The sequence below is a fragment of the Molossus molossus genome, unplaced genomic scaffold (genome assembly GCF_014108415.1).
Source record: "Molossus molossus isolate mMolMol1 unplaced genomic scaffold, mMolMol1.p scaffold_m16_p_3, whole genome shotgun sequence".
NCBI classification, from domain to species: domain Eukaryota; kingdom Metazoa; phylum Chordata; class Mammalia; order Chiroptera; family Molossidae; genus Molossus; species Molossus molossus.
The window spans coordinates 120,584,883-120,601,089 of record NW_023425366.1 but is presented as its reverse complement, the minus strand read 5'-3'; the positions used below and the strand labels follow the sequence as shown (position 1 = coordinate 120,601,089).

The 16,207-nt window shown below is 48.7% G+C and overlaps 1 protein-coding gene across 1 annotated transcript in view; it reads right to left on the bottom strand.

Annotated features, from left to right (window-relative positions):
* IFT140 (intraflagellar transport 140) overlaps positions 1–16,207 on the bottom strand; it is a 99,601-nt gene that overhangs the window by 49,597 nt on the left and 33,797 nt on the right. The window contains exons 12-16 of the mRNA XM_036280671.1: positions 13,351–13,478; positions 10,212–10,329; positions 7,442–7,572; positions 4,603–4,771; positions 2,710–2,841 (exon numbers count right to left, since the gene is read on the bottom strand). Coding sequence (XP_036136564.1) covers positions 2,710–2,841; positions 4,603–4,771; positions 7,442–7,572; positions 10,212–10,329; positions 13,351–13,478 — 678 coding nt within the window. The remainder of the gene's footprint in view (positions 1–2,709; positions 2,842–4,602; positions 4,772–7,441; positions 7,573–10,211; positions 10,330–13,350; positions 13,479–16,207) is intronic.

Sequence of the window (16,207 nt, the reverse complement as noted above, 5' to 3'; positions counted from 1 at the left end):
AAAGTTTTTACTATCAAGTCAGACGTGTACACATATGCGCAAGCTCTTAAAATGAAGTAATGTCATCATAATTTCAGGTGGAGTTTTCCAAAATGGTAACCTGGATTAGTGGAGCGTCCTCCACTGATTTTTCTCAGAAGAACTGTCAACCTAGTGTAGAACTCCCCAAACAGACGTGAGGAAAGATGGTCTGAGCACGAGCACGATTTTATAGCGTCCTGCTTGAGGCCTTTTCATACCGGGCACCTACTGAGGGAGCTCCCTCAAATATTGGCTTCCTTCCTGACTGCTCTTGCCCGCACGCCCCCCTGCTCTCCTCCAGGCTGGAGCCCACACGCACCATCCTCTGTCTTCCACACTGTCTGCTTCTTTCTCTCTGCAGGATCCATTTCTTCGGTGTACACTTGCTACTCGTGTAAAAAAGGGTCATGATCTACCCTCCTGGACCCAAAGCCCCTGTACGTCACTGGGCTTGAATCTGTTGCTACTCCATGACTTCTGCAAGGCTAGCCTCTACCACCTGCCCAGTTTCCAGCAGCTCTTCCATCTCACCGCTGCTTCCCAAGTTAACCTGCGGTCCCCAACTTCAGACAGTGCTTGACCAGGGCCTTGAGACACTGGTAGGATGTGTCAGACCCAGGTGTGGATGGCAAGACCCTTCCAGGCACAAGGCACAACATAAGCAAAGGCCCTCAGGCAACCCATGGTCCAGGGCTGCTTAATTCAGGATTCATGGCCGTGTGTAGGCTGGGTCACACTAGGCAGGAGGCTGAAGTTTGGACTACTTTTGCATGGGGTGGGAAACCTTTGGAAATGTGCATGTACAAAAAACGACTGGGCACTGCTGATCACTGTGGTTTAATCATCACAAGGCAGGACCTGGTGTCCACCAGCCTTGCTGTGATCTAGTCAGAGCCCTGCTCCTATGAGCACACTTGGGAATTCTCACAGAAGCAGGAGCACCTGAGGGCCCTGCTTCACCTGCTGCCTGCCCCAGCATTTGCGTTGCCCTCATTACAGGTCTTCGAGGTGGGGACTGAACCACCTGCTCTGGCCACACGTGGAAGCCAAGGACCTAGGCTGCTGACTCTCAAGTGTGTGGATGGGAACCTCTGGGACGTGGCCAAGGGATGTAAACACAGGTCAGTAACCAGAAGAGCAGCTTTTAAGGAAATACAATGCCTCCCTCCTCCCCACATTTGGTTGATACTGGTGACTTACCTTCCACAGCCATTCATCATAAGCACCTCAAATGAATAAGACTTCCTACATTGCAAATGTAGGTAAACTATTTCCTGTACTACAAACATCAGGTGACAGGCTGTTCGCGCCATGCGTCTGACCAGGACGAGAGCTCTGTGGTGACATGGGTGTGCTGCTACCCATGAGGAGCTAATACGGTGTCACGTGCCTGAACAGCCTGGTTAAAGAGGATATGCAGGTGAGGTGGGAAGTACTGTCCCACAGACAACTATAGCTTAAAATGGAAGATCTTGAGAAAAAGGCAGAGTTAAGGTGACGGATAAGCGGGGAGTCGTCTGGCGCTGCGTCACACGTCTCCACTCCTGGACAGCCGGGAGAGTAGGCACGAAGAAGACAAGAAGTGAGAGACAGACTCAGAAACGTGTGAGAGAAACCAAAGTCCGAAATGTGATGACAATGGCGGAGAACGCGATAGAAAGAATGTAAATGTCTCTCACAACTTCCTGAGTTCTCAAACCAAAGCGAGAAGAAAATGCCTAAGGAGCACTAAATAACAAATTCAGAAAAATGCTAGTCTGTGGAACCAATCTATTGCAAATAAGGGACTAAGGAAACCTGCATCGACAGACAGAGGGATCCTGGAATTTGGGGGTCACGTGAGCCCATCCCAAGCTTCACAAAGATCATCCCAATTATCTCAGGGAAATGTCAATCCACATACTATGTGTCGTGCCAATGGCCATGCTATGTCACTTTAAGTGGTATTTCTAGGGATGTGTGAACCGACTGCGCCCAGAGTTGTTTCGATCACTCATGCCACGATGCGTGCAGTTTCAGCAGCCTCAGAACCGCAGACCCCCACGCAGCTCGTCGGGACGTTCAGAGGTCAGGGGCCATGGAGCCAAGGAGACCAAGTCCCAGGGAAGGCAAGCAACCTGTCCAAAGTAGCCACGTTGGGGCATAAGCATATGTGTGCTGAAAACGATCCTGTTCTCTCACAAACTTAAAAACTGTCCATGTACGTAACATGCACAATCGTAGGCAAGTACAGAAACCTCTAGGAAGGCCACCTGCCAGCCTCTTCACCGTGACCATCTCTGGGGGCTGGGTCTATGGAGATTTACATCGTCTTTGGTCTTTATTTCTTTATTTATACCTTCTAAATTTTCTACAGTGGATACAGGAATACACAATATTTAAAAAGCAGCTAGAATAAAAAAGAAGGCAGAAAAGCCACAGGTTGAGGTGCCCCCAGGGGAAACACTGGGAGGACGCCTGAGTGACATCATGACCCTCCTCCTTAGCACAACTCTGTCTCAAGAGCAAAACCTTGTCTCATGATTCTCCAAACATGGGAGACCTCATATTGCTGGGATTTCAGGGAACAAATTAGAGCCTTGTTTAATGAGCTGTGAGCAGAGGCACCAGACTCCAGCACCTGGGAGACCCAAGCCCAGCCCAGGAGAGGGACCCGAGAACACCACGCAGTGCTCATGGGACTCACACCTTTCTTGTGAAGTAATAATGGGGCACTTCCATTCCTAGAAGAGACTGGTAGGCGGGAGGCCGGGGGAAGCTGTCCTGAAGCAAGAAGCCATGCTCTTCAGAAATGAAGAAGGACAGAATCAACACGTCTGCCTGGGAGAGAGGAAAAAAGATGGTCTTGTTTTTAGTTTGGCAATATACTTTACTATTTTGCTACTAATTCCCATTTTCATTGCCGAGATATTTACATGAAACATAGATAAAACAGAGGATGACCTACTCTGACAAAGATAATCCAAGGGATTATCTCCCTCTGGGCACATGGCAATACGTCTCCACCAATGCCTGTGCTTCGGAGAAACTGACACATCTTCTAGAGAAATGCACCTCGTCTGGTTTGGGACACTATGTCCTTCTCGCTGACTGATTTCCTTGTAGCAAAGACTAATCATTCCTACTGAGCTGGTGAATGAAACCCAGAAGAGCTCTCATGTTTCAAAAGATAGCCCCTTCAGTTTCTTTACTCATTTAAAAACCACCCAGAGCAACAACCATACAGAGATCTTGCCACTGCTTTCAAGGACCAGGGACATCACAGGGAAGAGGCGAGGGACTCTTTAGGATCCTGTCCTATGGGACTGAGAACAGCAACACCAGGCTGCAGCCCCTTCTGAGAAGAAAAGCAATAGGGGGTTGAGGGGTGCCAGAGCCTTTTCTTGCTGTGTGAATTCTTGCAATTTCTCATCATCTTCATGAAAGACCAAAAGAGCTCTCTGTTCAAACTGCTGGAAAGTGCCCTTCACACATACACCCCCTCATCTTTTATTCATTATCAATTTGCACATTCTTACGCTTGTATAGGTTTGTCACCAGGCCCTCTATGCTAAAGAAAATTCCTCTGGCAATGTCTTTGCTTCTCTCAATCCAATAACAGAGATGCCACCTCAACACATTTTACCACTTAGGGTTTCAGAACCAATGATTGGATTTGCTTCTGAAAATTTCAGAGTATGGACACTGAGTGCTGATTATCTCAGAGAATCCAAACTCTTACCGTCCTGGAAAGGAAGTTCCTTTGACAGGGAGATAAGTCCCCTAGAGTTAGACGGCTGCTGTCCTTTGCTGACTTACTGAGGACCCTTTGTGTAAATTCTTCTGGAAAGAGGTGGGTTAGAAAGAAGTACAGCAGCCTTGGCCAGTATGGCTCAGTTGGCTGAGCATCCTCTCATGCATCAAAAGGTTGCTGGTTCAATTCCTAGTCAGGGCACATGCCCAGGTTGCGGGCTTGATCCCTGGTAGGGGGTGTGCAGGAGGCAGCCAATCAATATTTTGCTCTCACATTGATGTTTCTCTCTCTCTCCCTCCCCTCTTCCTCTTTCTCTAAAAGTCAATAAAAAAAAAAATCTTAGAAAAACAGAAGCCCAGCAAACCACTGGGCTTTCCCATAGAAGGCTAGACACCCGTCCTACAATACACAAGACTTGGAAAGTGTCAGGGTCCAGGCCCTTGGGATGGGGCATCAGTGTGGGAGAGGGGGACCCACAGAGCTTGGGGAGTGGGGTGGTGAGCAGAGAGCAGTGACTGAGGCGAGGAGGCTGCTGTGGTTGGAATTGTCCTTGTTGGAGCATCATGGCAGGGTGCTGCCTCAGAGAGACAGTCACAAGACGTGCTGCCATTTGGTTGAGGTAACTGGAGAACAGAGCATTACATTGAGTCATACAAGACAGAGAGGGTGAGGCCAGCCTCCTGGTGTACACCCAGAGCGGAGAGGCTACACAGGCATACTGGAGGGGGACACTCTGTTCCACGTGAATAAATTGCCCTGTAATTTTCTCATAAACCTTGTCACCAGGATTGTAAACCCACAAGTCCGAAGTCCCCACGCCTCTAAACACAAATGCAGCCGTGCAGTACCGTGGGGACGGCGCTGTCCTCAGTGTGGGCCTTCCTGTCTGCGGGCTGCGGCGGGGCTCCCGTGACCTCTTGCATGGCCTCGCACACGAACAGCCTGGGCTCACTCTGATCCCAGAAGTGGCTCACAGGAACAAGATGCTCCAGCCTCCCATCCTCAAAGATATGGTTCCTGAAAGAGAGACCCATCCAGAACACTGAGAGCGAGTTCTTGTTCTCAGCCTCTGGAAGCACCGTCGGGCAGTCTCCAGTCAGCGTCAGCAGCCATGATCCGAGTTCTGGCCTGCCCAGATTGGGGGTACTTTGCACACCATGTTGAGATGCAGCCTAATTATATTCTATCACATTTTATTTTATTTTTTATCCTCACCAGAGGATATTTTTCCATTTTTTGTACAGATAGAGTGGGAGGGAGAGAGAGGAAGGGAGAGAGAGAGAGAGAAACATCGACGTGAAGGGACACATCGAGTGGCTGCCACCCGCACGACCAACCAGGGCCGGGGACAAACTGCAACCAAAGTACGTGCCCCTAGCGGGAACTGAACCCGGGCCTCTCTGGACCGCAGGCCGACGCTCTAACCGCTGAGCAAAACCGGCCAGGGCTCTATCACATTTTATAAAATTTAAAGTCCCAGTAGAGACAAACAGTGAGGCTTGGGCTCTAGAGGTCTTGAGGAAGGTCCTTAATGCTGGTCCCAAAGTCCAGGATCAGGAGGTGGCCCTCAAGGTGAGACAGCACCCCCTGCTGGGCAGTTTTGGGGCCTGGGTTCCAGTTCCAGCCATGACCTGTGTGATGTGGTGCATTTACCTCTGGTCTACCCACCTTTAAATCTCCCTGCTTTACGGGCCTAGAATGCAATGAAGAATTGTAGGGAGAAAAAAATGGTTGGGTGGCAAAGAATGAATCAGATCTCAAAAGAAGGCAGGCAACTGGCAGAAGACAGTAAGCCTCACGTAATTGCCACCCGGAATGTGACAAGCCAGGGACAGGCTCCATGTGCCTGTATGGTCATGCAGGAGCTCGGAGACCTGACTCTGCAGGAAACCAGCAGCCCTCACAGATGTCACAGCTCCAGGACCAAGCAGAAAGCAGGGCACGTAGACAAGCATGGTGCTGTAGATAGAAGCATTTATGGGGACCCACAGAGTGCCAGGAAGACCTTGGGATTGGCCTGGAGAGGGGTGTGGGGGGACACAAGGATGTGGCTCAGGGGCTCCCAGAGCAACTAGGAGGGAAACACGAACAGGCAGATGTGGAGGGGAAAGCGTGATTCAGAGACATTCAAAACAAGAACACTGGGAACCAGTCACAGAGAGGGGTTAAAGGAAAGGTTAGTTCTGAGGTTTTAGACTAGGTAACCCAGGAAAATAGTGCTGCGGGCAAGAATGTGGCCTCTGGGGAGTGAAGCTGAGTTGGTGGGATATATGTATATATAATCCTCACCTGAGGGTATTTTTTCCATTGAATTTTAAAGCATGGAAGGGAAGGAGGGAGGCAGACAGAGGGGAGCGGGGGAGAGAGAGAGACATCGATGTGAAAGAGACATACTGATTGGCTGCCTCCCGAACCCACCCTGACTGGGTGGGGGATTGAACCTGCAACCCAGGTACATGGGAATGGAACCCAAGACCCTTTGGTGCATGGGCCAATGCTCTAACCTCTGAGCCACACTGGCCAGGACATTTTTTTGGGGGGATCTATTTTTGAGGTGATGGTAAGAGGCTCCAGGACATTTGGAGATGGACAAGTGAAGCCCAACTTGGTGAGAAGTGAAGATAAGCATGTGCAGATGAGGCCACCAGCAGATGCAAGTTTAAGAGACCAGGTGAAAGAAGATTCCAGGAAGGAATCTGAGGAGGAAAGCGGTGGGGGTGTGTGGGGCAGGCGGGACGGGGGCAGGAAGGGGCTGTGCCAGGAGCACGAGGAACAGGGCAGCCAGAGAGAAGCACGGCTCTGCCCGGCACCCTCGGCCCGCAGGCCTCTGGCTCCCCTTTGCATCTTATACCGGGACCTGAGCATCGGCCACGCTGCTGTTCCGACGGCAGGGCCAGGGTCAGCTCCCGTGTCCCCGAGCAGTGCCCTTTGATCTCGTGCAGCGCTGTACGCACAATCAGCTGTGAACTGTAGGTGCAATAATGTAAGACTTAAATTCTATACATCTTTTCTTAGTAGAAGGAACTACAAATATATGTTACATGAACCCCCTGGAGAAAGACAATGATTTTTTTCTAGAAAAACTCTCACTATAAGATTCATGCCATCCCTACCATCAGGGGCACTGGGGAGTCCAAGGTTCACTGCATTTCTCTGTCTCCTGTGACTTGGGGCCATTTCTGTAGACACCTCAGTCACAGCCCTTCCAGAAGCTAATTCCAGAACCTCAGAACCTAGAAAACAACTTACAAATCCCAATCTATCCCAACTGCCCAAGTGTGCTTCTACTTCACTTTCTATCTTCACTACAAGTGACTGCGGGGGTCTTGGAAGTTTGAAGTATAACTTAGCAAAACCTGCCTACAAGTTGATGCCAAGTATCCTTTTCTTCTTTTCTTTTCTATACTCACCCAAAGACTTTTTTTTTTTGCATTTATCTTTAGATATGGGAGAGAGAGAAGGAGAAAGAGAGAGAGAGAAACATTGATGTGAGAGAGACACATTGAGTAGTTGCCACCCACATGACTCCAACCGGGGCCGGGGACAAACTGCAACCAAGGTACGCGCCCTTAGCGGGAACCGAACTCAGGACTCTCTGGACCACAGGCCGACGCTCTAACCGCTGAGCCAAACCAGCCAGGGCCCAAGTATCATTTTCAACAAAATCCTCCCAAACCACAATCTTACTTCTTAGTTTCCTGTCCATTAAAGGATAATGTCTCTCTTTGATCGATCTGTCCCATCTTGAAGTCAAAGATGGTCACCGTATCCATTTCCACATCATAAAAACAGATTTTGGAATCGGGGCTGTTGTCAGCCTAGGGGAAGAGAAAACCAGAAACTCACGTGACCACTCAGCTGAGAAAACCATGTCCTGGTGTCACTGACCCACAGGCCAATCTGGCCAGTCTACTCCCAGTATCCAGAATTTAATGTCACTTTACCTTCATCTCACTGAACGGTTGTTGAATTATTACTTTATAAGTTCAGAGAATTGAAAATAAATCTCAAAATATTGTGACGGTCGACTTCAGCTGTCTAGAGTGATGTCATTTTAGCTGAGGTGGATAACCGCAGGAACAAGAAGGAATCCGGGTTCTGATAAACCAATCTTGATGCAGCTCGCTGGGGGTGATTTGCGTGTCTGAGAATCTGTGCTGCACCCATGTGCAAGGAACAAGGCTGCCCTCCCTCTGGGAATCTCCTATCAAGTATCCTGGGCTCTGAATTCTGCCTCTTGCTTGCTCACAAGCCTGTGCTCACACTCCTCCCACTCCCTGCAGACATCCTCTTTATTAGGTCAACCCCACGGTGTCTCTCTTGTTTGTTCTTTCCGAGCCTAAGCCATTCTGCCATAGCAGTCAGGGCACGAGCAGGGATCTCGGCCGCAGCACGGCCAGCTACATCCTTGGACAAAGAACTTGTCTCAAACGGGAAATGTCAGATGCAAGAGGCCACAACTACTACTATGACTGCCATCATCTCACTCATCATCTCTTCTTTCTTCTTCTTTTTCTTTTTTTTAATCCTCACCTGAGGATATTTTTTCTATTGGTTGTTAGAGAGAGTGGAAGGGAGGGAGGGAAGAGTGGAGAAAGGAAGAGAGAGAGAGAGAGAGAGGGAGAGGGAGAGAGAGAAAGAGAAACATTGATGTGAGAGAGACACATCAATTGGTTACCTCTTGCACATGCCCTGACGGTGCCAGGGATCAACCTGAAACCCAGGTCAAGGAGGCCAGGGGTCAAACCTGCAGCCAGGTCTGCGCCCTTGACTGGGAATTGAACCTGAGACTCTTCAGTGTACAGACTGACGTTCTAACTACTGAGCCACACCAGCCAGGGCACATCTTTCTTCTTCATGCTCACACAGAAAGGTACATGTGCACACACAAAAGAAACTAAGAGGAAACCAGTTTGGTTGCTAGGGGCAGCAAATGCCAAGAACTTAGGTGGACTGTTAAAAGCTTTACTCTATTAGAGTTCACGTCTTGGCTGAACCATCACCTCATTTGGGAGCCTCCTGACCTTCCTGTTACTTGCTCTCCTGGCTCTGTGCACTGTCCTCCCAGCTGTCACCAGGGTTGTAAAAATGTACTTGTTTGCCTCAACCTTTGACCAATGTCTGTTCAACCACATTGGGTGGCTGAGTCTTCTTTTTTTTTTTTTTATCCTCACCCGAGGAGATTTTTCCATTTTTTGTACAGAGTGGGAGGGAGAGAGAGGAAGAGAGAGAGTGAGAAACATCAATGTTAAAGGGACACATCGAGTGGCTGCCACCCGCACGACCAACCAGGGCCGGGGACAAACTGCAACCGAGGTACATGCCCTTAGCGGGAACCGAACCCGGGTCTCTCTGGACCGCAGGCGGGCGCTCTAACCGCTGAGCCAAACCGGCCAGGGCTGAGTCTTCTTTTTTAACTGATCAATTTGTATCTATAGTGCCAATTTGTATCTACAGTGCGCTGGCACATGGAAGCAATCCATACTCAACTCCCGAATGAGTGAACAAGAGTACAAACAAACGAATGAAAACATGGACAAAAAGTAGTGGGTGGCAAGGCACCAGCCACCTAGAACAGGATGGACATGCCCTCCGACACCTTGCCTTCAGACCCTCCATGCGGTTACCTGCACCCTGACGTCACTCCATCTCTAAGCAAGAGGCTGAAAGATACCTTCAAGCGTCTTGTCAACCCTTTGAGCTGAGAGAGTTTAGTTGGACAATGACACGAGGCAGAAAAGAGGAGAGGTGAGGGGTTCTGTAAAGAAGAAACCACTGCCCTGGCTGGTTTGGCTCTGTGGTTATAGCATCTGTGACAATGAGTCACAGATTCGATTCCAGTTAAGGGCATGTATCTCGGTTGCAGTTCGTCCCCGGCCCTGGTCAGGTAGTGCAGGAGGCAACCTGAGGAATAAAAATAAAAAAGAAGAAACCACTGTTTCTCATGAAATAAGAAACGAAGAAAGGCAGGGCAAAAACAGAAGCTGTGTAGGTAGGGAGGGCAAAGGCAGCACCAGGTGGGAGAAGAGGATGCCCTGGAGAGGGGACGAAAGATGAAGAGGAAGGGCCCTGGCCAGTTAGGCTCAGTGGTTAGAGCGTCGGCCTGTGGTCCGGAGAGACCCGGGTTCGGTTCCCGCTAAGGGCATGTACCTCGGTTGCACTTTGTCCCCGGTCCTGGTTGGGTTGTGTGGGTGGCAGGCACTTGATGTGTCCCTTTCACGTCGATGTTTCTCTCTCTTTCTCTTCCTCTCTCTCCCTCCCACTCTATCTGAACAAAAAAATGGAAAAATGTCCTCAGGTGAGGATTATAAAAAAAAAAAGATGAAGAGGAATGAAAGCCAGGGTACAAAGAGCCAGGAGTAGACACAAAAGGCAGAGAGAGAAAGGCCCAGGATCCTGTGAGAACAACTAATGGACACCAGGAAGGAAGAAAGGCAGCCCCTCCATGGGCACCCACCTTGCTGAGGAGGATGCTGATCTTGTTGCCATTGGCACTACATCTGAGCGACACAATGTCCCCCACTCCAGGGACCAGCTCGGCCAGGTTCTTGCAGCTGCAGTGCACCTTCGCCTCTCTGCAGGGAGGGGGACAGGGTCTCAGCACAAACCGAAGGACCACTGTGCATGGCAGGCCAGAGTAAGGACCTGCTTCTCTGAGTGACCCAAACTCTGAGTTTCGCCCAGCGACCCTCAACCTGGGGTTCCATATGCCCCAGGAACCAGGCCAGGCTCAAATCGGAGGGTGAATTATTTTTATTTTTTTCAAAGAAAATTAAAAAGAGAGAGAGAGAAACATCGATGAGAGAGAACATCGATTGGCTGCCTCCTGCATGCCCCCCACTAGGGATCAGGCCCACAACCTGGGCAGGTGCCCTGACCGGGAATTGAACCAGCGACCTCTTGGTGCGTGGGTCGACGCTGAGTTGTCACACCGGCCGGGTTGGAGGGTGGGTTTTTAAAGTTCTCATGTGCTTATCAGCAAATATGAATATGAACTTCATCTCCACCCTCTTCTTACACAAAGCAGCTTATTAAAACCCTGCCTCCCTTGTTTTCTCCTGCAGCAGGTTTGTGATCTCTCCTTTCAGAAAGGATTGTTGTATCCCACTGTTACAACTGTATAGTTTTCCATCATAAAGATGAACCAAAATTTACTTAACTCCTCCCCTGTTCAGCTGGTTCTAATGTGTTATCATTATAAACAATCCTAGGTTTGTTCATCATGAATTTTTTTTTTTTTACTTTATTCACTCTTCTTCAGTTCCTCCCTAATACCCTTTCTGTCCCAGGATGCCATCAGAACCCAAGTGACATTTGTTCCTCATGCCTCCTTAGGCTCCTCTGGGCTGGGACCGTGTCTTCAACTCCTGTGTTTAATGCCTATGAAGTTTTAAGGAGGACTGGTCAGCTGTTCTGAAGAGTGTCCTGTCCCCCACTGGGAAGTGTCTGATGTTTTTTCATGATGAGACTGGGGTGTGAGCTTTAGAAGACCCCAAAAATACAGCGCCAATGTCACCACACCACATCAGGGATCTGTGCCATCGACACGACTAATCTCTGTGATGTTGGCCCTGGTCTCTCCTGTCTGGGTCAAGTCTGTAAAGTTACTCGTTTCCCCCTCCCCACACTGTCTCCTTTGGGAGGTTGTCATTATGTGCTGCCTACATTTACAAAGTGGGGAATTATGTTCCTCTGCACGAGTGAGGAGAATATACATAAATTATTTGAAATTCTTCTGTATAGGCGATTTGTCTCTTTCCCTCTATTCATTAACTTATTTGATCACTTATTTATATTAGTAAGGCGGCTATATCAGCCACAGCCTCCAGCAGGCTGGTTTCATGCACTGGTGACACAAGTGGACTGTTTTGTCACCTCCTGTATTCCATCCTGGGATTCCCCCAACCTATAAGAGTTTTTAAAAATTTGCACACACTACGGCTCACTTTTTGCTATGAACTTGTAGATATTTATTTTTTACTCTGGGTTATAATATAATGCTATTTTGTTGTTGTTGTTGTTAATCCTCACCTGAGGATATTTTTTCTATTGATTTTTAGAAAGAGTAGAAGGGAACGGGGGGGGTGGGGGGAGAGAAATATCGATGTGAGAGAGACACATCGATTGGTTGCCTCCTGCACGTATCCCAATAGGAGCTGGGGATCAAACCAGCAACCCAGGTATGTGCCCTTGACTGGGAATTGAACCTGTGACACTTCAGTCCATGGGCCAATGCTCTAACCACTGAGGCCACACTGGCCAGGGCTACAATGCTATTTTATTTATTTTGTTGCTCAAATTGTTCCAGCTTTCAGTTGGCTCCTATGTCCCTTGACACATCCTGTCATTATATATATATATATATATATATATATATATATATATATATATATTGTTAGCATTTTCTTACTTTCTGGCACTTAAAATACTATAGGCTCTTCTTATATATTTTCTGCCTCTATCCTGGAATCAGTCTTTTTTGGAAATGCTGTTAGAAACCTCAGTCTGGGCACTAGTGTGCTGGTTGTTCTTGGGGTGTCCTTGCCTCTAGGCCAGTGGTTCTCAACCTTCCTAATGCTGCGACCCTTTAATACAGTTCCTCATGTTGCGGTGACCCCCAACCATAAAATTATTTTTGTTGCTACTTCGTAACTGTAATTTTGCTACTGTTATGAATCGCTATTGGAAATATGTGTTTTCTGATGGTCTGAGGCGACCCCTGTGAAAGGGTCATTGGACCCCCAAAGGGGTCGCGAACCACAGGTTGAGAACCGCTGCTCTAGGCCCTCAGCTGAGAGGAGGAGGAAATGCATGTGTACCAGCTGGTGTATAGACACGTCTGTGTAAATACCTTCATATGTATCCATCTGTATCTATATTAAGCTAAACAAGACTTCAAACCTGTGTCTCCAGTTCTAATCCATCACCACAGCGCCCACTCTCGCCCCCTCCCATACTTGTCTGCAACCTCCCAGCCCACGGGAGGACCCAGCTCCCCCCCCCCATCCGTTCACTTCGTGCTGGCTTCCAGCGTGCTGTGCCGCAGTGTGGGTCTGGCACCCGCTCCCCTGTGGTGATCGACCTTGTCAGCCAGAGCCCCGTGCGGTGCTTTCCGTCCTGCAGCCGCCACTCATTCCCAAGGCGGCTCAGGTCAGCCACAGCCTCCAGCAGGCTGGTTTCATGCACTGGTGACACAAGTGGACTGTTTTGTCACCTCCTGTATTCCATCCTGGGATTCCCCCAACCTATAAGAATTTTTAAAAATTTGCACACACTACGGCTCACTTTTTGCTATGAAGTTCTATGATTTTGACAGACAGACTGTGATGTTTATCTGTCACATTGAAGTTTCATCACCCTAAGAAATCCCTCATGCGTCACCTGTTCAACCCCCTTCCTCCCTGGTGCTGCTCTCTTCCCCATCATGCAAAGATTGAGAATTTAAGCCGAGACATAAGTGTTTTTTTGAAAAATTAAGTGGTATGTTAATGTTGAAATGAGAACATAAAGGGTTTTCTAGTTCCTCTCCATTTCATACCCACCACATTAGGTCTACTTTTCAAAATGTAAAACTTTCATTTGGACAAAAACGGTACCTTCGGGAAAGATCAAAACTTTTAAAGTGAGCCAGGTCTGTGCCCACGACCAGGTAATCCGCACAGACATCAAGGAAGCACGGGCCCCCCTCCGTCTCAGAGAACAGCAGCAGTTGTTTCACAGTCCCCTGAGGAAAAGGAAAGGACAAAGGATCCAGAAAAGCAGCTTGTGTGGCAGCTTTTGAAACTAAACGTTATTACAGAGACTGTATGCTCCAGCCATGCGCCCAGTGTGCACGGATGGCTCAGGGTGCGGCCAGCGCTCCGCGGATTCTAACGCGACTCAGGGAACCCCTCATGTTTACAGTCCTGAGGGGGAGACAGGCATCTACTAGGTCAACAAGCAAATACACATGATAACCTCCACTTGAGAAAGTGCTAGAGGGGTAACAGATAGGATGCTAGAAGAGAGAAGTGCCAAGGGCGGTGAGATTCCATCTGGTTGGGTTGATCCAGGAGGCCTTGTCTGCACAGGTCTTAAGTGAAAGCCTCTGACAATACTTACTATGTTGCTAGTGTTACATACATGACTACACTTTGGTGGGAAGGTCAGTGCGTGGGTGGGGTGGCAGTTACATCATGGGTATGTTTCGTTGTGAAAACTCACTGAGCTGTACGAACACATGAACCACATGTCCGTTTTCCTGTATGTACATCCCATTTCAGTAAAATGTTTGAGAAATAAGTCTTATCTGGGGCAGTATTTAAACTGAGATTGGGGAGGATCCAGCTGCTGGAGAGCTATGGGCCATTATTCCAGGAGCAGGAGGCAGATTGTACTGGAGCAGGAAGGGGCTGGTCTAGGAGCCCCGAGGCCCCTGCCGCTGTGTGAGGGGCACACACCAAGGGCATGCACGTGGGCAGAGGCCATGTGGGGTGGCATTAGTGCAGGCAGAGTCAGGTAGGGAGGCAAAGAGTCAGATTTTGTTCAAAGTGAAGCTGAAGACTCTAGAGGATTTTGAGCCATGAAGTGATTTCATAATTAATTATATATTTTAAAGTGTTTAAATGTAATTTATTTTAAAATGTCACTTTTACTTCCGGTCAAGATGGCAGTGTAGGTAAACATAGTATTGCCTCCTCCCACAACCATATCAAAATTTCAACTAAACTACAACACAACCATCATTCAGAACTGCCTGAAATCGAGCTGAATGGAAGCCTTAAACTATGAAATCAAAGAAGCAGCCACATGGAGACTGGTAGGAGGGGCGGAGGAGCAGACAGGCTGGTCCCACGCCCACGTGTGGCCGATAAAAATCAGGAGGACATTTTGGCTGGGAAGGTCCTCCCTGAGGAGTGAGGGTTCCCATCCCACACCAGGAGCCCCACTCAGGGTTCCAGTACCAGGCAGAAAAGTCCCCATAACTTCTGGCTGGAAAAACCAGCGGGAACTGAGGCTCAGGGAGGCAGAGGCTGAGGCTGCGGGACCCCTAGGCAACTCCTCTTAAAGGGCCTGTGCACAGATTTACTCAGACTTGCTCCCTCTGAGCTCAGAGGGGAGGCAGCTTGAGGGGCACCAGCGACATACAGGGAAGAACTAAGCTGTTTGGCCTCGGGACGAGGGCTGGAGGGGCAGCTTTCTCCTGGACAGAGATGCCAGTGGAGGCTAATGTTCCTTGGTGAGCCCTTCCCTGGGGCGGCAGACAGCTGCCATATCTGGGACTCCTGGCTCACACTGTTTGCCCCGCCCTGGTGATTCCCTGAGGCCCCGCCCAACCCAAGTTGTTTTCTGGCCCACCCAAGTTGTTTCCAAAGGCTTTACCATATGATTGGCCTGTCTTGGATCCTGCTTCAGAGTTTCCTAAAATCTCTTAAACAAGCAGCATTTGGTCTCAGCGAGCCTCATATCTCTCATTAAGTGGCCCCAGGCCTGGCACTAGAAGCAGCCAGCCTTGGTTCACAACTTGGCTTTTCTGACACCTCCAAGCCCAGCACAAGAAGTAGCCATCTGCAGAACACTTGCAGCTTATACCGAGTGGCCCTGGATAGAACACAGGCAGTGGCCGACCTTTCCCCAGAGCCAGCACACCCAATGGATAGCTTCAGACCACATTGAAACCCAACACCCAACCACCCAACCACCTCAAGTGACACACTCAATGAACGGACTCAGTGGGTACCAGAGCCCTGATGAAGTAAGTCTTGCTCTGTGTGGTGGGCCCCTACACAGCTGACCCTCCAAGGTAGTCAGAGGCCAGTTCTTGCAGCTGAGCAGCCTGAGTAAATCCCTCCCATTGACATGCCAACAGCAATCAAGACTCAATTACAAAAGAAGGGGGTACAGTCCACACTAGGGGTGTACCTTGAGGGCCCAGCTTGGGTGATCAGGGAGACTGTACCACTGGATCCTACAAGTGGTATGTGCCCTTGGTACAGGACTCCTACAAAGCCTAGGAAACATAGCAACTCTACCTAATACATAGAAAAAATCACAGGGAAGCAACCAAAATAAGGAGACAAAGAAACATGTCCCAAATGAAAGAAAAGAACAAAACTCCAGGTAAAGAACTAAACAAAATGGAGATAAGCAATCAATCAGATGCAGAGTTCAAAACAGGTTATAAGGTTGTTCAAGGAACTTGGTGAGACATTCAAGGGACTTAGTGAGACCTTCAAGGAACTTAAGGAGACCTCCAACAAGTGAGAACATCAACAACATAAAAAAGGACCAGTAAGAAATGAAGGATGCACTAACTGAAATAAAGAATAGTTACAGGGAATCAATAGTAGGGTAGGTAAAGCCAAGAAGCAAACCACCAATTTGGAATATAAGGAAGCAGAAAACATCCAATCAGAACAGCAAAAAGAAAAAATAATCCAAAAAATGAGGATTATGTAAGAAGCTTCTGAGACA